At 36.9% G+C, this 24,509-nt stretch overlaps 1 protein-coding gene across 1 annotated transcript in view; it reads right to left on the bottom strand.

The window, feature by feature from the left end:
- ALG6 (ALG6 alpha-1,3-glucosyltransferase) overlaps window positions 1–21,343 on the bottom strand; it is a 28,319-nt gene extending 6,976 nt beyond the window's left edge. The window contains exons 1-8 of the mRNA XM_081325879.1: window positions 21,329–21,343; window positions 15,197–15,238; window positions 14,485–14,586; window positions 12,230–12,314; window positions 8,558–8,647; window positions 6,803–6,891; window positions 2,282–2,364; window positions 55–119 (exon numbers count right to left, since the gene is read on the bottom strand). Coding sequence (XP_081182005.1) covers window positions 55–119; window positions 2,282–2,364; window positions 6,803–6,891; window positions 8,558–8,647; window positions 12,230–12,314; window positions 14,485–14,566 — 494 coding nt within the window. The 5' untranslated portion in view covers window positions 14,567–14,586; window positions 15,197–15,238; window positions 21,329–21,343. The remainder of the gene's footprint in view (window positions 1–54; window positions 120–2,281; window positions 2,365–6,802; window positions 6,892–8,557; window positions 8,648–12,229; window positions 12,315–14,484; window positions 14,587–15,196; window positions 15,239–21,328) is intronic.
- Between the last annotated feature and the right edge of the window lie 3,166 nt (window positions 21,344–24,509).

Here is a 24,509-nt window from a genome sequence, read left to right as displayed (position 1 = left end):
CAATATCCATGCATTACAAAAAAATTCACAGAACAACAACAACAAAAAAGATACTGAAAATGTCCATAGTCAATCAGAATGAGACCTGGATAAAGCAATGTGCAGAGAGCACTAGAAATCTGAGAACAAACAAACAAACAAAAATCAACGAAACAGGTAAAATGGGAACATTCATTTTTCTTTAGAAAGATTATACTGGAACTGTCAGCCCATTGAACTTCCATCTAAAAAGATGCAAACAAAACAGTGCTAAATCTATTGCGATGCAATCTATTTTGTTTTTGATTGGTTTTTTTCAAAAGTATAACCCAATTACATGTTTAATGTTTGTTTCTTAACTTGATATTCCAACCTTTGTTCACAAACTCAAGACAGTGTAACACTCTTGCCTTCCATTTCCCCCCACAACTACCCTGTAAGGCAGGTTGGAGCCAGTGTGTGTTGGGCCCAAAGTGAGCTTCCATGGCTGAGGGTACCTTTGTGACTCAGAAACATAAAATAAAATGATCGTGACACACAGACATTTTACTATAACAAGATCTGAGATTTACTTGGCCCAAGGAATTACAAGTTACAGTGGGCTTATTTGATAGAAACACCCACTAGACAAGAATGACATGTCTCTGATGATTTTATGTATGAAATCATTCAGAGGTGCTCTGAATTGGATGCTATGTGGACAGGTATCTCATGGGGTGGCAAAGGTAGTGCCTTGTGGTGGCATGGGGGAGGTTTTTCAGCCAGTGATTTACAAAGAAGTAGACAAGGTTCTCTGTAGGCTTACAACTTCCATTTTTGGACTTGACCCCTTACCCTGTTAGCTAGTCAAAACAGGATATCTTTGAGACTAGCCCATATAAAATTTCTAGTGCCAGAAATATTATATTAATTACATTTATTATTATTATAATCATCATCATCATCATCATCATCATCATCATCATCTTACACTGGATGGTTGCTATTGCATTTCATTGTTATTAAACTGGCAGTGGCTATTACTTCTGTATGCTTTTTCTAGTCATAAACAAATAAAAAGTAAATAATCTGTCCTAACTATGGGCTATATTTCCTTTATTTTAAAAACAGGTTCTGTCTATAAAGATTATAAGAGGTGTATATGATCTCGCTAATGGAGATGGGACCAAAACTAGTCCTTTTTGTCTCTGAGGAAAAAGGTTTTGGGAAAAGTTATAGCATTACGGAACTAAATAAGTATCACAGAAGCTTAAGATATTTCTTCAGTTTCTGGGAGCATAGTGAGGTTTATTTGTGCAATCTGAAGATCTGGAAAAGATTTATGAGAACTGATATCTATTTCCTATATACTACATACTGCTTCATCTTTTATCAGAATAAGACTAAGAATTTGGAATTCAGACATAATGTATATTTTGAGAGTAGAACAGTGCCTCTCAGGTCTAAGGATATTACAGTTCATTAAAAAGTTACATTTGATTCAGCTATCTATCCTAAGTCTTGAATAAGAATCTAGAGCAGTCCTGCACAATTTTAATTCATTCAAATTTGGTTTAATGTCTAGTTCTGTATCTAGGCAACCTCTAGTTTTCAGGACTCCTCGGCAGTTTTCGATACAACCAACAGTAATATTCTTCTATGTGATTTGGCTGGGCTGAACCGAGAGGTGATGTTGATCCATTCTGACAGATTAGTTTGAGATAGGATTTTGAAACATTTGCTCTTCCCAGCAGCCATTGACTTGAGGAGTAATACAAAGTTCTATTTTATCCTCGTGCTCTTGATTATTTCACTTCTATACAATGAGGGAGGGGAAAAAGTTTGACTTGCATTGTCATTAGAAAGAAATTGCAATTAATTAATTAATTTTATTTATTTCCTGTGTTTTATTATTTTTATAAGCAACTCAAGATAGCGAACATATCCAACATAGCATCCTTCCTCTATTTTCCACACAACAACCACCCTGTGAGGTGGGTTGGGCTGAGTCATCCCATCAGCTGTCATGGCTAAGGTGGGACTAGAACTCACTGTCTCCCACTTCCTAGCCTGGTACTTTAACCACTAGAACAAACTGGCTCTATGTTAATCATATTTTATGCTACCTGTTTTAATTGTAATCCTTGTTTATTTTACATAAATAGATCAACATGTATTTTTTCTTGTGAAATACCATAATAAACACTGTTAAATTAATGTTTTTATTATAATTGGACTAATATTGTTTATCTAATTATTCACTACATTCCTTACTTTTTTCACATAGAAACATTATTTTTGTTGCAAAGAAAAATATACCAACCTTCTTTTTTACTGATGTCTCTTTTAAATAACAGCAGTATAAGATTACTGCAGGAATATAAACTAGCATATCAGCAACAAGAACTGCAAGACAGAAAATGATATACAATCATCAAACCAATATTTCTCATAATTCCCTTTTGTTTTTCCTTAATTCTTGTTTTCATTATGAACCATTGATGGAGTTTCCTTCATACTTTTCCCTGCATGTTATGGTTCAGGAATGCAACCTGATCAAATGGGCACTATCCACAGCTGTGTGGTTGCCACTTTGCCTCTTTTTTATTGAAAAAAACAACAACTAATTAAACGTTCCATTGAAATGAGCTAATCAAGGTTAAACCACTATGGCCAAAATGGGGAAGGCTTATCCACATCTACATTTTCTGTCCATATTTCATACATACCTAGATGACTATAATATGTGCAAACATGGCTGTTTCTGTATGTGTCTGCATGTATGTTTGCTTGTGTGTGTGCAGTAATCCTAGAGAAGGAGTTCCTAGTTACAGGCACTGCTGATGCTTAAAAAGCTAGGAAAAACAACCAAAACATCCTCATGTGTCAGGTGGGCCTTTGGAACATGGAGACCACTGGAGTGCTTGATGGGACTGTTCCTACAAGGGCTCTTCCCAATTGATGATCCTGGGTGGCTGCTTGGTTTAATGAAGAATTAAGGGAAATGAAATGACTAAAGGGACATCCACAAACAGCGGTCACAGAAAAACCAGAAATTCATCAGATCATGTACTGATAAGGGTTTGTTTTTAAGCTGCACAGAGCAGCAAGAGAAGCCTAGCATGAATTCTCTGCACTTACTGCATTCACAGATTTTCTCCTAGCAGACTCAATCAAAGCCATCGGAGGTTGGTTTTTTTTAAGGAAATATGGGTGGGTTAAAATACCTACAGGCTCAGTAAATGATTTTGTGGGTTTCTTGGCACATAACATTGCTCACGTGGGCTGGATGCCAGTGGGACAGAACCCAATAATAATAATAATAGTAATTTAATTTCTATACCGCCCTTCTCCCGAAGGACTCAGGGCGGTGTACAGGGCAATACAATAAAAAATACAATGTACAAAATTTAAGAAGGAATTAAATAGTGTAGCCCAAAATTACAATAAAAATTAATAAAATTAATATTAAAATACCCCACTCCCATCAGACCAGGCCGGCTTGTTCAAATAAGTAAGTGTTTAGGTCACGGCGGAAGGAGCGAAGGTCAGGAGCCATCCGGAGCTCAACCGGTAAACGGTTCCAATGGTCTGGCGTGCCCACAGAGAATGCCCTCCCCCTGGGGGCCACCAGTCGACACTCTTTGACCGACGGCACCCTGAGGAGGCCCTCTCTGGGAGCGCACTGGACAAAGGGAAGTTGATGCTGGCAGCAGGTGCTCCCGTAGGTAGTCCGGACCCATGCCATTTAGGGCTTTATAGGTCATTACCAGCACCTTGAATCTCACCCGGAGGGCAACCGGAAGCCAATGCAGCTCGCGGAGTAGAGGTGTTACATGGGAGTATCAGGAAGCCCCCACCACCACTCGGCCGCATTCTGCACCAGCTGAAGCCTGGTGAGCAAATACAGTGAGCAAATCTGGATCCTGTACTGTTATCTGAGATATTTTTGAGATTACATTCAATGAAGTGAGCATGCTTTATTAGTAACTCAAAGAGGGAAGTGTATTGTTCTTGGTCCTTTAAACTCTCTATTGGTGTTTGTTACCATCCATCATTGTATGAAGGCAATTCAGAAATAAACCTCCATTTGGTTAACAATGACAGACACTCGCAGATACAGAACTTTTATTATACACATGAGACAACTACAACATTACATTACTTTTTGACATAATCGCCATTCAAATTGAGGCACTTGTCATAACATCTTACAAGGTTTGAAATTCCCTAGTAGCTTGGCGCCAAATCTGGGTTATAGGGCGGGGGTGATCAAAAACATCCCAACGGAACTATTTAAAAACTTCTTGGGTGCGTCTACCAGTGTGCGGGCGAGCATTATCGTGAACCAACACCACACCAGAAGTCAGCATGCCCCGACACTTGTTATGGATGGCTTGCCTGAGTTTTTGTAACGTTTCACAGTAGACTTCTGAACTGATGGTCGAACCACGCTCCATGAACTTCACTAGCAGTACTCCTTTGGCATCTTCACATTTGGCGGGATTTTCTATGGCACCACTTCCGATGTGGTGTTGGTTCACGACAACACTCGCCAAGCTAGACGCACCCAAGAACTTTTGAAGCAGTTCCGTTGGGATGTTTTTGATCATCCTTCCTATAACCCAGATTTGGCGCCGAGTGACTACTACTAAGGAATTTCAAACCTTGTAAGACATTATGACAAGTGCCTCAATTTGAATGGCTGTCATTGATAACCAAACGGAGGTTTATTTCTGAATTGCCCTCGTATTCTGTTGGGCTGCCTGCAACAGCTGGGAAGTTGGAGGCTATCAAAGTATTTGGAGACCATCAAAATCTAGACTCTATTTTATTGCCAGAAGCATCCATTTTGAAGATGTTTACAATTTATTTATTGTTCTATATTTATGCTGTTGAAATCTACCTAGAATTCTCTGATTGAGGGAGACTATAAAAATAGAAAATAGAATCGCAGCAATTCATAGCAAAAGATACCAAAATAAAACATCAGCTGAAGCTCATATTAACCCAATGAAACTGTTGACAATTTTCTAACTCAAAAAAAGGGAGCAGTACAAGAAGTATGTGGGACAGAGGTTCATTTTCATAATACTACGTTTGATTATTGCCACTATACCACCCACTTGAGTGTGTGCACTTCATGGTATAGGAAGCAGACTCATTTGTTATATAATAATTATAAAATTATTACCGTATATACATAAAGTTAGTTTTTTTTAAAAAAAATAGAATTATACTGCCAAATTACAACACGAGTGATTTTTCAAAACATTAGGGTTTTCCCCCCAGTATATAGATATAGAGGGAGAATTTTCTAAAATGGGAAAAAAATAATGGTTAACATTTAACAATATTGGATTCTGTAACCTTGATAACATTCATTTAATGGCTATTGTTAAAAAATGTCTATCCATTTGTTTGGTTTGTACATCAATGATTTATCAGGCGTGTTGACTTGAGTGTTATTAAAGACTATTTCAAGGGTAATTTGGTTCTAGTGATTTTTAAAGTGCAATCAATTACTAAAGACCAGATGGAAAGGTTTGTGGCCAACATAAGAGGTGATGCAGGGGAGTGTCTAATTCTGCCCAAGTTTATCAGCAATAAGAAGAAACTAATGTAAGTTGTTTTTTGGGTTTTTTTTGCACAATTCTATTCACTGCTAGAGAACGAATAACACAAACCAATTAATTGTTTAAGCTGATTAATAAAGAAGTCATATGATATGCTGGCTTTGTTTTTCTATCATTATTAACCACCATATTAATATCAATTAATGTGTTTATGAAAACAATAATCATTTTGATTTAATTGTAAAAGTAATCACTACTTAATGTTATGATTCTGTATAGAATACTAGCAGTTTTTAAATGGCTGGGAAAAGTTATTACATAATAAGAAAAATATTGTTATACAGTAAGAAGCATTTAATTTTGTATGTGCATATTAGCATCCATTTCAGTAGCACCCTAAAAATGTTGGCTGGACCCAAATTAACAGTTCCAGCTCTACTGCAAGAAGAGCACTGGACAAGCAATACAACTGTCTCTTTTTTTTCTCTTTGCTGTTCCAGTCCTCTATGGAAAATCACCAAATCCCTGACAATAACTTTCCAGGAAGCGTGGAGGGTAACATCTACTCCAGGGGTATCCAACCTTAGCAACTTTAAGACCTGCGGCTTCAAATCCAGCCTGGCTAGTTAGGGAATTCTGGGAGTTGAAGTCCACAAGTCTTAAAGTTGCCAAGGCCAAACGTTCCTGATCTACTCTATCAAAGTTTAGTCTAGTATTTCCATAAAAACTGAAAATACTTGAAGGAAGAAGAAACACCCCGTTATATAATATATGAAATTAGAATTAGTCAAAGCTTCTATTTCATTTAGTGTTGTCATCTTGTACACCTTTATATATTATTGACTCGAGCTTCAGTGTTATCAAAAATTTAGTTTTATATAATGTGGAATGGAGGACAAGCTGTTACTTTACTTTACTGCCATTATTTTTTGAGCATTTTGTATTCAAATATTACCTGCATATTAGACAAAGCAGATTTAATTACCTAATGTAAAATAAAACAATGTAACTGCTACAATTTATATAATCATTTGTATTTGGCTAGTTATTCAGAATTCTGTAATGTAGTTCCTTGAACAATCCCTTTCATAATAGTATTTTGTAAGTATAAAGCTGTATTATTAATAGTACACCGGTGCCATTAGAGATTATAATTACTTCTATCAAACTCTGCAAACTCTTCTTATATGGAGCATCTCCAAATGAACAATATAGGATCCGATGAAATGCCTTGTATAGTTTTGTTAAAAAACAACAACATTTCCTACCTGATGCACGCATAAATAACTTGTGTGACTGACTCTCATACCCACGAGATGTGTGTAGAGCAATCCAGCTGGGATTTATTAACTTTGCCCTAAAAAAGTGACAAATAAGAAAAAACAGAGAATTCTCCTAGGTGAATACTTATAAGGTATGATAGGATAAATTAATCTAAATCTGTAATAACTGTTCATTTAATGGTACTTAATCATCAAATGTAAAAAAAACCTTATAGTAGTTTTTCTTTTGAATATTGTAAACATATTCCTCAGATTTTTAACAGTAAAACAAGGTAGCAGAGACAACTCTGAATAATATTCTTCACCTTAAATGAATTTACAAAAATTCTTTGGCTTTTAGTCCAGTTTCTGACAACTAAAAGCAATAGTAAAACACTGCTGATAATTTCAACATATCTATTCCAGTGTTTTTTTAAAACAAAAAATAGCTATGTTGATCACAGAAAAAAAGTAAAACTCATATTGTAACAATAGTATTATAAAGCCAGTTCAAGGCAATAAAATAGCATACAATTTTCTAGATCTATGCAGAGCTTTTATCAGCTAGTTATATTTCTTTTATAAAAGTAAAAAAAGGAAATTGTGGCCATTAATTTGTTAATTACAATTTTGTTAAGAACAGAATAGGCAACCTGCTGTTCTCTTGATATTTTTAATTTCAGTCCTGTCAGCACAAGGTAGGATAACCACCTACATAGAACTGCAGTTTTAAATATCTAGAGAGATTGCCCATTTCTGAGACAGAATATAAGAAATAAAGTCTAAAGTCTTTTGTGTCCTGCAGCACAAGATTTGTCATTTTTAAACTTTAAAGTGATTATCTCTTCAAAGCTGCTTCTCAGTTGGCCTCTGCAAACTAGAAACATAGGTACATATTGATCACTGTGAACAAATTTTTTTTATCTTGCTACAGATTAAAACAGAGAAGTCCCACTTAAAGCCTATCCTTCTTATACTGATATTGATATTGATAATGATCATTTATCAAATTTGTGTGCCACCCCAACTCTCAACAACTTTGGGTAGCTTGTGATAGTGAACTGTATGATCAAAACTATAAAATATTTCAACATCTTAATGAAAAATGCCTTGGACATATACAATAATATAAAATAAAATAAAATAGTCTTTTTAAACATAAGATATACGTAGTTATATACCAGACAAAAAGAATTAGATGCTTAAGCTGAATACATAAATCCTGGGCTATATATAAGATCCATTTGCAGTGTATAATCTCCTCTGTGTCTCATCTGTAACAATTTTGGTATTTGGGTAGTACTTTCATATACAGTTTGTTAGCAAAAGGTGAAATAATATGAATGCTTTAACTAATATAAGATAAACTGTACAGGAGTGGGCAACTTGCAACCTACAATTGTCTCCTGCACCCAAAGCATGGTCACTAGAATTCTTCAAAGTAGCTGGAATGTTGCTTTGGGGAAAATTTGGAGAATGTATATTGAATTTTACCTCCCCAATTTAGAGGAGGTAAAATTTAAGGAACAAATATGGAAATAATTTCTTGATATGACCCCAATTCAGGAATTCAAACTTTCTATATATAACATCCATATCCAATCATTTTCTTTATTCTCCATAAAAAAAATCTTGTTAGGGATATTAATCTCTGAATGTACCACAGAACACTTAGGGATATAAAGAACTTCTGAATCAGCATTCTTTTTTTTCTTTTTAAAAAACTATTTTAAACAATTGGCTATATAATAATTAACTTACACATAAGCACACAGAAGACTGTGATAAGCAGTAAGAGGTGGGTAGTCAAGGCCCCAATATTGTAAATTATTGTCACTCGTGTTAAAGTACCTGAAAAATAAAGTAAAATTCTAAATAAATATACACTTCTAAAATTCTAAATAAATATAGCATATTTTAGGAACTATATCTCTTTTATTTTCTTATATAAATCTGAGGCTATTTTGTGACAGCTTCTGAGAAAGCAAGCTTTTTTCTTCCCCAAAATCATCTTTGGACAGTTTTCTGAATAAGTTTTTCTTAAATAATAGTCTGCAGAATAATAATGGAAATAAAATGTGTTTTTTATATTAACTATATGTAATTGTATAAGATGCCACAGTGGCTTTAAAATCTCTAATATAGGTATAAGATTTCACAGAGGTTTTGTAGTCTTTAATGTAGCTTTTTCTATATTTAGGGGAAACCAAGATCTAATTCTATTACTTTCACTGTAAAAACACACAAACGCCAGAGATAAAAAGGAATGATTGACTGTTTTTGTCAGTACGCAAATGCTGCAGTTAGAAGAAAACACTGTTCTATGTCAAGTGTGTTCAGAGGGTACTGTAGTTTTACAGAAGGATGAGCTTTTGGAAACTAATTGCAGCTTAACCAAATGTAACAAAACTGTTGATACTACAGAATTTCAACACAAGGGACAAGCATCATGAACCAGCTCAAGACTTTTATCAATAGTAACAAATTCAACTGGTCCTCTAAATCCTCTAGAGAATAATACAAAAGTGCAAAGACAAAAAATGTCTTTCAGTATGAGAGTCTTCTGTACTGCACATTTGAGTGGAAAGTAATCAGAGTTTAGACACATCTTCAAGTTGAAAGACTTCAGAAGATTTTATTCAATGAAAATAAAAATTACAAAAATAAGATATCAGAACCTTTAAATCTGTGTGAAACAGAGTGACTACTATTTTATAATTGCCAGGGGCAAGTCCTTAGTTTTTCCAGTCTATCCAGTCAAATGCAGCTAGTTTCTGACATTTATTGCAATAAATGATTTTTCTTGAATACCTTATAAGCAGCCTGAAGTATCTTATGAACAATTCATGATAAATCATATTTCTTACAGCTGCATCTCTACCCTTTTATCCCACTATTTAAATTTTCTCACACCAGGATAGTTTTAACTTCTTTATTACAGTATTAATATTCTGCATTTTACTTGTTAATATCTCATTTATTCATCCAGCATTGCCCTCTAATTCAGTCTTAGACTCCATTAGAAAAGATTTGTGCATACTGATGAAGAGAAGGCAAAGAAATTCCATATTTCTAACTAGCAATAAGGAAGAAAAGATGCTGTCAAGATTGTCTTTGATAAATATATGCATGGACTCCAAAGCAAGATAGGGAAGGCAGAAAGATTTAAATTCATGCCTCTGGCTCAGGAAAACCACATATAGGAAAACTACATACAAATCACATTTCTAGTTTATTGCCCACCTTTTTAATATACTTTGCTTCTGAACAAAGGAGGCAAACGTGAAGTACATGCAATATCACTTGAGTATATATGCATAGTGTTATCACTGTAGCCTCTTCAAAGGCAAAAACTTTGGGGAACCAACTTTCTAGAAATGCCAAGTTGCATGCAGTATAATCTATCATAAAATATTTCATGCTGTTGCAAAACAAAGCTAATATAAAATTGCCTCCAAATATACTCTCTATACTGCTATACCCTGTTATTCAGCAATACCTGAAGGAAAATTCTAATTACCCAAATAGTAAACTAGTAGAATGGAGTCAGTAGCTGTAATTATATGTTTTGATGGCAGATAAGTGCACTTATTCTCTTACTTGTAAATTCTTACATTTATTAATCTTTCAGAGCGGAACAATTTTTTTCCCTTTCCCATCACTTCATCAAACCCAATTTGCTTATAATTTAAACGTATTTATTATTAAGCATAATAAATGGCTTAGGCCCGGGATACTTGCAGGACCGTCTGCTGCCGGGAACGACTTCCCATCGCCCAGTGCGCTCACACAGAGAGGGCCTCCTCAGGGTGCCATCGGCTAGACAATGTCGGCTGGCGACCCCCAGGGGGAGGGCCTTCTCTGTGGGAGCGCCTGCCCTGTGGAACCAACTTCCCCTTGAGCTCCGGATGGCCCCGGATCTCCGGTCCTTTCGCCGCGGCCTTAAAACACTTCTTTTCCATCAGGCTGACCTGGACTGATGACAGGGATTTTAAAATGTTTTTCAATTTTTAACTACAATTTTAATTTATTCTATTGGGGCTGTTAATTTAATTCTTTTTAACTTTTGTATTGTTGTATTTTATTGTTGTTAGCCGCCCTGAGTCCTTCAGGAAATAGGGTGGCATATAAGTCCCAATAATAAATAAATAAAAAGTATAAATAAAATTTACACAAAAAACATTTCCCATTATTATATATTGAAGACTTATACTGAGTCTATACATTAGCTCATTAGCTTCTGGACTCTGTGCTCTGGTAAGCAACAAATCCCAAATTTATTAGTCTTAGCACTATCTTTTGTTTTAACTGTGGAAGGGAAATATTGAGTCTGAATCTTTAGAAATTAAAATAATACATTTAATAAACATCAGGGCAGTGCACATTTTCAAAACTTGATGTGAGTGCAGCATCTTTTTGCTATTCAGTAAAACAGTCCAGCTTCCTTTAGAATTTTGTGTGAGCCTGAAAAAGGTGCATTCGCTTTAAAAGAGCTGACTTGTTAGAGTTAAGGTGACTCTTAAGCAGTCACACCTTCAACTTTGATACAGAAGCATGAAAAAAGAGGGGCTGCATTCTTGCAATACATGCCTGCATTCCTGCAATGTCCAAAACGCAGCACCTTTCAACTCATTTGCAAAACAGGCATAGCTTAATAAACAAAAAGGAAAAGTGGGTGAAGAAGAGAACTTCTATAATATCACTGTTTCTTTTTATCTTTTTGGATACTTTATTACATCTGGAAGATGAGAAAAATTTGGCAATGGGCTTTCTCCTTCAGGCAGACTCTTCCATTAGTGTACCCTCCCAATCATTATCTGTCCTGAATCATAATCTTCCCTTGCCCATGATATTGTTGAGAGAAAAGGTAAATACTAGATACCAGTTTTTCCTAACTAAAGCTTCAGTGCTCTCTCTCCTGTGCTTTGCTCATCTAATGGGTAAACAGGAATGTAATACAGCTATCATTTTTCTCCTCTTTTCAGATTCCAATCAAACTAGGTCTCTTAAAGAGAAGCAACAGCACAGAAGAGACATGTGCTTCCATTCAAAGGGAGAGCATAATATAGAGGCAACAGATATAAAGCCATATATGAGAAACCAATTCTTTCTGCTTCAATTCCGTATTTTAGAAATGGTGTTTCTAAACTATGTTTCTATAACACTTGCAAACCTGTTTAATATTTTAATTAATCTGCCTAACCATTGTAGATATCAATACTGAATGTGTCTTTTGAGATAAATCTGAACAGATATAATATATGGGTTATGAAAAATAATTGCATTCCTATAATACTATTTGGGATATCCCACTGAAGAAAAGTTGTCTTATTTCTACATCATAATGTACAAAGCTATACAGCCCACCTAAGATTTTTCCCCCCAAGCATATATATATGGTCTCTCCTTATATAAATGGAAATAAAGTCATACCACTGTTTGACTGGCAGATTATAAGTAATTTCTTGCCAGTGTCTTTGAGCTTCATAGTCTCCATACATAGGTGGTTTTCCTGCACCTAAAACACAAACGGAAGAAAAGATGAGAGATATGTTTGTGTGCCTGTTTGTTAAATTACACGCTATCCATTGTTATGATTACTTTCGTGCTTTTTTATTAAATTCTTGAGAAATAAATGTTTTCTATTCTAAATGTGTGTCCATGTTAAAGAGAAAAATATTTCAAATTCTTTCAAATACAAAAATGAAAACAGTATTGGTATTCTGCAATCTGAAGCATACAATCATACATGATATCATACAGTATATGCAGATTCCATCTTCCATGTTTCTTAATGCAGTATCCCATCTCCCATTTCACAGATTCCTCTGATCAATTAGCATGCAATATATAATTTGATCTTCTGAACTTCAAGAAAAAGAATTGGGGTGCCACAGGAATGCAAAAGTACAGCCGTATAACCAAAGGCCTTCTCTAATCATAATTTTTGGACCTAACACCTAATATCTGGTTTCCTCAAAAATATGGTCTCTACTGCAGTTATATACCTCCATTCATTTACTAATGCACAATGAAGGAGATACATCACTCTTTTTAAGCTTTACACAAAAAAGTATTTCTTGCTATTGTAACATTTTATGCTTGAGTCAAATCTGTGTCAAATTCAGCTTGAAGTTGTACCAGTTTTATATTTAACAATATAAATTTCCATTTTGCTCATTTCTACTTGCTATTCTCAGCCAGTATTTTTTATGAATGGGCTTCTTTTTAAGCAAGATATATGAAACAGTGTAACTGTTTAATATTTAATATATACAATTATTTATTTCTTGTCTCCTGATTAGCTAATGAAAGCATACTCATGTTATAACTCTTTGGGTGGGGGAGAAAAAGCTGCCAATCATAACATTTCAAAGTTATTATTAAATATTTGCAAATCTTCAAAGTAGCACGCCACTATTACTTTATTGTAATGATTAGAGCCTATGCCCTCTGAATAATCACTTAATGACCATTTCACTTAACAACTTCTTTAGCGTGTCATGGTTCCGATAAATGAGAAAGTTCAAATAAAATGCAAACATTGTTTATCTAAAAGTCTTAATAATGAAACAAAACATCGGCACTCATGGAGGGATGCCAGAATCTGAAATCTCCTCCCCCCAAACCCATCATAACACACACACAATCCCTGCCCTTATCTACACGTCATAAATCACATTATCCAATTAGTTTTACATATGAGGTTTCACTTCCCATTCTGTACGCGGGCTTTTCTCATCTTCTCACAACATCCGGGTAGATTTCCTCCTCCCCAAATGAAGCAATTAAAGTAACAGGCTGTCTTTTATATAGTCAGTGCAAAAACATGTCAGTGTTTGCAGCATTGACATAGCGATTGCTAAACAAGGACAAGGAAGAGACAACTTCAACAATAAGTCTTTTTATTTATTTTACTTCTACTCGAAGTATAAGAAATATTGCTACTGAAGTATTTTAAAACCACATTTTCAATTTTTATTCTGGAAATTTCTACTGTTGCAAGTCTTCAAAACAACAGCACATAGACAATGGCAGAAATAGATTAATTGAATAAAGTCAGCAACTATGAGCTTACTTTCTTCACATGATTTCAATCATATTAAAGATAAAACAAATAGAATGGGGGCAGGGGGGGAGAGAAGCAGAAGGCCAAACAGTACTTGACCTCTCAACTAGGTGCCTAAGAGGCACAATTTAAAGTGTGGGTGAGATAAGGTCAGGAAAAGAGTAAATCTGCTTTCATTTAAACTTAATTAAACTTATATGCATCAAATATTTTGTTGTTGCATTTTTAAATAAAACAGCTCAGGTAAGTACTCCCTAAACCTATATAACTAGTAACACAATGATGAAATACTAACACAGTGATGAAATACTAGATTAGTCTGTTCATATATGGACCATTCTTGGATCAGTTAAGAATGATCTAAGTTTTATAAGACGTTCAAATAGTACAAAGATGCTCAGGATATATCTGAATAATACTGAAGAATGAGCAAACATCAAATAAATGTTTTTTATTTCATTATGCTGATATTTTTGGCTCTATAAAAATACAAAATAGTTGCTTGTATTTCCTACATTTTGTATAATCCCATATATTTTTAAGAGTTCCCAATATCATAATCTGAACTTTTAAAGAAAATTATCTCCATGCACTAGCTCAAATTATGAATGTGTATTACCTGAATAAGGACCAAGTGACACAGTCCATCGGACAATAAGTCCAAGTAACACAGTAATTGTAATTAAGATCCATTTTTCCATTGCTGGTCTTCAATCAAGGTCTGGAAATAAGAACAATTATGTTACACATTGTTTTATACTAGTTTAGTCCTAGTCTATGACCATAATAAAACCATTTCTCTATGATATACACAATTCTGTTCCAAAAGGCAGCAACCTAATGTGGGCATTTTATAATACTATTATGGGGAAGTGAAAACAATGAGTGAATTCAGCACAGTATTAGAGGGCTATTCTGCAACAACCAGAAATGCTATTGAAAGAATCATAGTAATAGCACTTAGACGTACATACCATTCCACAGTGCAGTAAGATGATTGTTTTTTATAAAGGAAAAAGTAGCTGACTTAAATATTTGAACTGTTGGTAATAAGAGTAATTGGGCAAGCTAAAAACACAAATAAATGGAATGTGTGCCCCTCTACTATTTTTTAATAGTATAATTAAAGTAATCATCTCAATTCTAGGAACAAAATTCTATAATTCTACAAGAATCGCATCTTCTATAAAATTTATAGCAAGCAGAGATTATGTTTGCATAGCATACTGAACAAGTTGGATTATACATGAAATCTTGGTCTTGCTCAAAATATATACATAACTACTGTATATATATAGTCTGTTTAGAAATAAATTCTATTGATAACTTACTCCCAAATACAGGTACCAGGAGTCTTCAACTTATGACCACAGCTGAGAAGAGAATTTTAGTTATAAGTCATTGCAGTCATACTGTAAGTTGAGGCATCATATCACCAGAGTCAATTTTACATGTTTTTAATTATGATTGTTAAGTGAGTCACTGTGGTTATTAAGTGAATTACATGGTCGTTAAGCGAACTACATGATTGTAAGTGCAAATCAATTTTTTCCAATGAGTTTTACTGGAAAACATAACAAAAATTACAAAACACAATTAAGTAGCTGCAGGATACTGCAACCATTCATAAACAGGAGTCAGATGCCAAGCAGCTGAAATGTAATCACATGACCACTGGAGTGGTGCGGCAATCATTACTTTGAGACTGGATTGTAAGTAACTTTTTTTTACATCCATTGTAACTTTGAATGATTGTTAAACAACTGTTGCAAGTTATGGACTATTTGTATAAACATGGGAAAGGAACTAAAGTGTTATATTTAATTTCTCTAATATAATAAAATATGTTTTATTATAAAGTAATATTATGTAACATCTCAAATGATGTTATGTGTTATTAAGCATTAAATTTATATAGCAGCCCATGCTGTTGCCATGACACTGGATGGTTTACAAGTTAAAAAAAATCCCCCTTTCAAATACAAAATAAAAATACAAGAAAATACAAAAACAACCAAAAAATAGCTACAAAAATAATCTAAAATGTTTAAAACCATCTAAACAAAATCTGAGATATTCATTTCCCTAGACATATAGCTTGTGAGCTTTCCACCAATGTCACTGGATCCCCAGGCCAGATTGCAAATTATTCAGTTAACTCAATTTCCGGTGTTTATATACAGACTGGACTATAAACTAATGAATTGACTGGGTTTGCAGAACATTAGACCAAAACGTGCATTGTGCAAAACCAGTCTTTGTTTCTATTTGAGAAACATGTATGTGATAGCACACCTGATCCTATCTTCTTAATTTAAGAACTTTAACCTAATTGTACCTTAATTTTTGTCCAAAGAATCATGGGCTGGTTTCCATCCTGCTTGAATTTAATTACAGTATGAATTATACCTTTGGGATTATACCTTGAATTATACCCCAAGGCATCTCCTTCCCAAGCAACACATGACAAAAACTTAAAATACTTTGTTGTTCTATTTTTAAAGCCATGTTTTCCCCACGTAAGATGACAACAACCCATAACAAGTGAATGTATACCGATGTTTTCTTAGAACAAATGTGAGTACTGCAATCAGGAAACCTAGAAAAAGTGGAATTCCTTTCCTTTCCCCTCTCCTTCCTCTCCCTTTCCCCTTTCCTTTTCTCTCCTGATGCCAAGCTATCTAGTAAGAAAGGAGAAACATTCCTGATTTATCAGGCAACCAACTGGGTCTCTCCGAGTTAATTGCAAAGACACTTGACAGCCAGTCTATGGCATATTTCATTTCATTTCATTTCATTATATTTATATACCGCCCTTCTCCCGAAGGACTCAGGGCGGTGAACAGGGCACATATAAATAGAAAATACAAAAATTAAAAAGGATTAAATAATAGCCCAGATAAAACAATAACAATGTAAAAAACCCCATTAAAAAACCTAAGATCCCCCATCAGGCCAGGCCAGCTTGTTCAAATAAATGGGTCTTCAGACCGCGTCGGAAGGAGCGAATGTCCGGTGCCATCCGGAGCTCGACCGTCAGCTGGTTCCATAAAGCCGGAGCGCCCACAGAGAAGGCCCTCCTCCTGGGGGCCACCAGCCGACATTCTCTGACTGGAGGCACCCTGAGGAGGCCCTCTCTGTGGGAACGCACAGGGCGGAGGGAAGTTGACGCCGGCAGCAGGTGGTCCCTGAGGTACTCCGGATCCATGCCATGTAGGGACTTAAAAACCATTACCAGAACCTTGAATCTCACTCGGAAGACAACTGGCAACCAATGCAGCTCGCGGAGCAAAGGTGTAACATGGGAGTACCGGGAAACTGCCAAGACAACTCTCGCGGCTGCATTCTGTACCAGTTGGAGCCTCCGAGTGGTCTTCAAGGGCAGCCCCATGTAGAGAGCATTGCAGTAGTCCAGACGAGAGGTCACGAGCGCATGAGTGACCGTACACAGGGCATCCCGGTCCAGATAGGGCCGCAACTGGTGCACCAGGCAAACCTGGGCGAAAGCCCCCCTAGTCACGGCCACTGTATGGTCTTCCAGGGAGCTGCTTGCTAAAACTGCAAGGTTGTTCTTAGTCCATCGCAACTGCCTTCTGTAAGATTGAAATGGGCAGTAGGGTTAGCAAATTTTGTGCTGATTTTAGTTATCTGCTGGCTCAAGGACAGATGAATATCATTTTAACCGAGTCATAGAGAAAGGGCCAAACACAAACTACCCAAAGCAATGCATTTTAGAAATCCCGCCAATATAGTTTAGCGTTCTGAATTAAACTGAGTAGTTGTCACCTGAAAACCATGGCAGAGCTGCAGCTTGCATGAATCCGGCCTCTAACGTTTGTTAAAGCAACCTTCTCCAGCCAGGAATGATGCACCCTGATAGTCCCATCAGTTGCAGTAACCATACCAATGACTGTTCATGCAATGCAGAGTACCACACAGTACTCAATCACATTGTAACTATGTAATTATCTTAGGATTCAGTTTGTATAAATGCAGAAAACAGAATGACAATGAAAAATGCATGAAAATAAATGAAATTCTTAGCAAATGATTCAATATTAAACAAGGAGTAAGATAAGGACGTGTAATGTTCCTGGAATTACTTAATATATTTATAGATAAATGTCTAGGGAATGTTTGTAGAATCATTAATTTGGGGGGTTGTTCTTGCTGTATGTGGTTTTATCTTATAAATTTTATCTTATCTGTAAGACACCAAAAGTTTGATTAGACTGCAGTGATGTAGAAATCTACTAATTACAATGTTAGACAGAATGCACAATGTGACAAGGAGTAAGGCTCTGAAAATTAAAGAATCAAAAATCAGAGTAGCTATGTTTGACAGGAGATGTGGAGTGAATAATTGGAGACTGTAGATGATGAAAAACTATAAAAAGTAGATGAAATTGAGGACTTGGTAGCATGGAAAAATGGTTAGAAAAATGTTGGTATAAAAACAGGTGATGCATTGATACATGCTTCTATCAGGAAGAAACATTTATCAAAAGAAGTAGAAAAAATAGCTATGCTTGTGCTCACCCTCTTATTGGGAAATATAAATTTGATATGTCAGGAAAAACAGAGAAGATGAAGGCAGTGGAAATGTAGTATTTAAGATGTACAGTGAGGGGAAAAATTATTTGATCCCCTACTGATTTTGTGTGTTTGCCCACTGACAAAGAAATGATCAGTCTATAATTTTAATGGTAGGTTTATTTGAACAGTGAGCGACAGAATAACAACCAAAAAAAATAATCCAGAAAAATGCATTTTAAAAAAAGTTATAAATTGATTTGCATTTTAATGAGTGAAATAAGAATTTGACTCCTTTGCAAAACATTACTTAGTACTTGGTGGCAAAACCCTTGTTGGCAATCACCGAGGTCAGACGTTTCTTGTAGTAGTTCGCCACCAGATTTGCACACATCTCAGGAGGGATTTTGTCCCACTCCTCTGCAGATCCTCTCCAAGTCATTAAGGTTTCAAGGCTGACATTTGGCAGCTTGAACCTTCAGCTCCCTCCACATATTTTCTATGGGATTAAGGTCTGGAGACTAGCTAGGCCACTCCAGGACCTTAATGTGCTTCTTCTTGAGCCACTCCTTTGTTGCCTTGGCCAGGTCATTGTCATGCTGGAATACGCATCCACGACCCATTTTCAATGCCCTGGCTGAGGGAAGGAGGTTCTCATCCAAGATTTGATGGTACATGGCCCCATCCATCATCCCTTTGATGTGGTGAAGTTGTCCTGTCCCCTTAGTAGAAAAACACCCCCAAAGCATGTTTCCAATCCATGTTTGATGGTGGGGATGGTGTTCTTGGGATCATAGGCAGCATTCCTCTTCCTCCAAACACGGCGAGTTGAATTGATGCCAAGGAGCTCAATTTTGGACTCATCTGACCATAACACTTTCACTTAGTTCTTCTCTGAATCATTCAGATGTTCATTGGCAAACTTCAGACGGGCCTGTACATGTGCTTTCTTGAGCAGGGGGAACTTGCGGGCGCTGCAGGATTTCAGTCCTTCACGGCATAGCGTGTTGCCAATTGTTTTCTTGGTGACTATGGTCCCAGCTGCCTTGAGATCATTGACAAGATCCTCCCGTGTAGTTCTGGGCTGATTCCTCACCATTCTTATGATCATTGAAACTCCAGGAGGTGAGATCTTGCATGGAGTCCCAGACTGAGGGAGACTGACAGTTGTGCTTCTTCCATTTGCGAATAATCACACCAACTGTTGTCACCTTCTCACCAACCTGCTTGGCAATAGTCTTGAAGCCCATTCTAGCCTTGTGTTGGTTTACAGTCTTGTCCCTGACATCCTTGGACAGCCCTTTGGTCTTGGCCATGGTGGAGAGTTTGGAATCGGATTGCTTCTGTGCACAGGTGTCTTTTATACAGGTAACAAGCTGAGATTAGGAGCACTCCCTTTAAGAGAGTGCTCCTAATCTCAGCTCTTTACCTGTATAGAAGACACTTGGGACCCAGAAATCTGGCTGATTGATAAGGATCAAATACTTATTTCACTCATTAAAATGCAAATCAATTTATAACTTTTTTGAAATGTGTTTTTCTGGATTTTTTGTTGTTATTCTGTCTCTGTTAAAATAAATCTACCATTAAAATTATAGACTGATCATTTCTTTGTCAGTGGGCAAATGTACAAAATCAGTAGGGGATCAAATATTTTTTTCCTCACTATATGTGTGAGAGCTGGGTGTTAAAATAAGAAGAGATAAAAAAAATTAAAAAGTGGGGAGGGGGTACCAAGTTAACATGAGTCAAATAAAGAAGTTAATTGCTGGCATGAAAGTAGTATATTAAAGTGATTTGATCATAGAGGGACGAAAGTAAAAATTGTACTGCAAAAATATGAAGAGTTGGCCGAGAGGAAAGGGAAAACTGAGAAAGTTAGGATTGGATCCTCAAAAGTGGAAATGTGAGAAATTTAAGGAAAGCAATATATACAGACATGGCAGAAGCAAGACTGGTTCACAATTAGAGAATGACAAGTAATATCCTGAATGGTATTGATGCAAACTAGTTTTAACTGTAAATGTACACTATTTCCTTTTATTTCATGTTTTAAATTTCTTGCTATTTCCCTGTACGTGGCAAAACATTACATACCAGAAAGGGAGTAGCATAATGGGGATGTACACGGTATATAAAATAAAGACCGTGTAAACATGCCACAGAATGCATCAAGAGTTATCTAGGAAGCATCCTCGGTATTTATGAAAGGAAACCAGATTAGGGCTCCTGTGAATATTTAAACCATATGCAATCTGCGCATACAACTAGCACGTCCTCGACGCCCATTACTTTTAGTACGGAAAGCCTTCATGTGTTACATCCCACACGCTGTGGGTGGGTGGGAGCACAGTCTCTAGAGCAGGGGTCTTCAAACTTGGCCCTTTTATGACTTGTGGACTTCAACTCCCAGAATTCCTCAGCCAGCATACGCTGGCTGAGGAATTCTGGGAGTTGAAGTCCACAAGTCATAAAAGGGCCAAGTTTGAAGACCCCTGCTCTAGAGGTAAAAAATGCTCTTGAAGAAGAGGAGGCTGCTAACGAATCTCTGTCTTGCCACAGTCCTCCCTTCCTCAACGGAAGAAGATTCAGCTCCGCATCAAAAGTCGCCCCGCCTCTACATCGCTTTTCCCTGCCTGCAGCCCTCCAAATCGGCGCACTGAGGTAACTGCCGGCCGTTGGGCTTTTCTTCCCGGGTCTAAAAGGCACGAAGCTGAGCCACCCATCAGGGGAAGAATTGCAGCACCTGACCCCCGAAGGGACACAGGCGCTGCTCTTGAGAGGAAGAGCCGAGCCCTCATCCAGCTGTTAAGCGCGTGCTCCATTCCCCTCAGGAGCGCTTATAAATTATAAATCCCGCCTTTGCCTCGCGCCATGTCTTCCACCGCGACCGACCTCCCCACCCGCCATTGGACACTCTCCCAACTCACCGAAACTGACAGGCGCGAGAGGGGGTTCCAATGGGCGTGCGCACGTCTGACCCGCTCATTGGTCCCGCCTTACTGGCCCGGCCGCATGCGCAATTCATTTCCTGAGTGGGTGACGTCGCTTATTCTCTGCTCGCTCAGGCTCTGGGCTGAGTTTTTCAGCAGACTCGTCCAAAATCAGGGAGCGTGGCTGCTGATTTTAGGTGAGGCTTAATCCGGCGGACACCGAGATAAGTCTCTGTGTGTTTACAGTCACAACGTTAAGCTGCTTAGTTTGTAAGCAATAAAAAATGTAGCCCGCTGTTTTATTTAGACTGGGATCGCACGTTATACTGTACCAAGCTATGGATTTATTAATCATGATGTCTTGAGTAAGCCACATTATAGAAGTTCAGTATCCTTGTGCGCATCAAAGTTCAGTATCCTTGTGTGCATCAAAATAGGGATAATAATACCCACGGGGAAAAATTAAAAAATGCATTAGAGGCGGTTTGGCACACACAACCTCACTCTAGCAAAAATTATCATGCATCTTCAGGCCATATTTTATAATTCCAGAACACTACAAGCAGAAACAGATCACAGTCTGATCAACTATATAAGTTATTTGTATTTACATTGGCAAGGGTCTAAAGTCTGTGGAGAAAGTCTAAAGTCTGTGGAGAAGCAAATTAATAAAATAAGCAAAAAAACAAAGTAGATAACATTCATTCGTCATATTTACATAGTGCCCATCTCACCCTCAGTGATTCTGGCAGGTGTACAACTAAAGCATAAAAACCATATAAAAATACAATACATCAATAAAAGGAGCCGAGTAAACACAAGGATAAGCTAAATTTAAAAGACCGTGTTGGGGGGCTTCAAAGTGCTAACCACGCTCAGGATTGTGTACCACTCAGCAAGCCCCATGTGAATTTGCAGAGTCAGGTTTTCAAATCTCTTGAAATGTCAGGAGGGTGAAGGCCTGCTTCATCTCTAGAGGGAAGACATTCCAATGGATGGGAAAAACAACAGAGAAGGCTTTCTTCCTGGACCCCACCAGACAAAATTCTTTAACTGTAACTTACTTTTCCTGCCTGAATGGGTGGGATAAGCTGACGTGATGGGGGTAGGATGGTTCCTCTTGGTTTTAAAAGTAATAACCAACACCCTGAATTGGCGCCAGAAGCAAACTGACATTTAATCCATTTCACGCATCAGAAGTGTTACATGCACCATCCTTGAGCAAAAAATTTACTTGTGCAGCCACCAGCCGAAGCTTCTGGATACTTCAAGGCTATCTTCATGTAGAGCACATTGTAGTAGACCATAAAGGACATGACCAGGGCATGTGTGATTGAAAAAAAGGGCCTCCTGATTCAGATAGGGTTGTAACTGCTGCATAACATAAAATTCAGCAAAGGCCCTCCTAACCACTGTTGCCAGCTATCCTTTGAGCAGGAGTCGTGACTCCAGGAGGACCCCCAGATTACATACCAGGTCGGTCTGGGGCAGTGCAGCCCCAGATAGCATGTTCTGCTATGACTGATCCAGTTATAATTCATGTCCTTCTGCCTAGTGATTTTACTTACTTAGTATTAAATTACTTTTGGTTAGGGCCTTTGTAATTCTGCTCAGTTTTATGGTCCTATATGAGATTCATTTATGGTAACTCAAGTGTTGATTTATGTTCGTATTGGCTCTGTTCCTCTAGCACTGTGTGGTTCCTAATCCTGTTTGGTGAACCTCAAGATTAAAATAAAAAATAATTGCTTGACAACTTTACTTCAGAAGGATCTAAGAGAGTGGATTTCTTTAACCATAGTTCTTTTTCTTAAGGTTAACACTGATAAGCTTTAATAGAATGTATAAAAAACATTAAGACGTTCCAACTGTTCACCTTTAAATTGGTAATACGTGTTTTAATGCACTTCCAACAGAACAACATAGCATTGGCCAGTTGCAGTCAAGTTTTCTTCCTCAGTAACCAACTTGGCTAAATAATATAAGAATGTAGAGATGGAGGTCAAGGATATGAAGGGACCGTGCGCAGAAAACTGCCTGCCTCAGTATCCTGTTATCCACATGTCTATGAGCTCATTCGAATTAGCCTTGCCAAGGACTGCAAAGAACCAGATAGATAAGGAAGACTCTGCCCTGGCTTGGGATGTTCGGATGTTCTCTAAGATTGACTAGGGAGTACACCAATAAACAATGCTTTTGCTGTGCGTAATTTCCTGCTTGTTAAAACTGTATAAATATAATAAACTCTGCGTAGGCAGAGAGACATTTTTGGGACACCCTGCGATGACTGGTCTCTGAATCCCACATAAGAAGAAGAGAGAAAAAAGGATGATAATGGGAAATATTTATATTTCACTTCATATGTAAGACATTTCAAATAATCAGAATGCTAGTTCCTGCTCACTAAAACAGTTTGGCCATTATATTTACTTATATGAGATCAGTGTCAATGATTCTTGTTTGTTTTTAAGCCATAAATGGGGACATCTAAATTACATTAAAACATCCATTTGAGAGAGGTAATTGGGCAATCACTTAGAATATGGTTCAATATACAATTCAGCATTTGAAATGATCAGATGGAACAATATTCATGCTGAATACAACTATTTAGTTAGTTAGAATATAAGCCCAAGAAGTAATTCATTTATTTTGACTTTAGTGAAAAATCATAATGGAGGAAAAATAATTGATATAGCAGGCAGTAAAAAGAAGGGAAAGCTCATATAATCATTCAGCCTCCAGTCTTCTCATTATCTTAGCCTATATTCTGAAACCTCCAGACACATGTGATTTTTCTATAAGACTAGGATTACTGTAATCTTTAAATTGCTTACTGATAATATGAAGGCTCAGTTTACTTGGCATTATGTTATCTTACTCTCATCTGTGCATGTGGTCAATCAGTAAGCATAGACACTTTCCTCATGAAAACTTTAAAGAATTGCAAAAATATGGATTGTATTCTCAGTTTTCTGACAAAAACTATTCCATGAACTCTGGCCATCTCTTATCTTCTCTCTGATCTTCCATTTTCATGCTTCCATCTAATTTTATCCATCCAGCACTTTTCTGCAATCATTTAATTCACTCTTTAATCTGATTGTGTGAAACCCTTGTCACTTATTAAATGTTTTCAAATAAGAAAATGTTTAGTTGCTCTGAACTCAGACATGCT

This window comes from Vipera berus (assembly GCF_964194415.1).
Source record: "Vipera berus genome assembly, chromosome: 3".
NCBI classification, from domain to species: domain Eukaryota; kingdom Metazoa; phylum Chordata; class Lepidosauria; order Squamata; family Viperidae; genus Vipera; species Vipera berus.
This window is presented reverse-complemented; position numbering and strand designations above follow the sequence as displayed.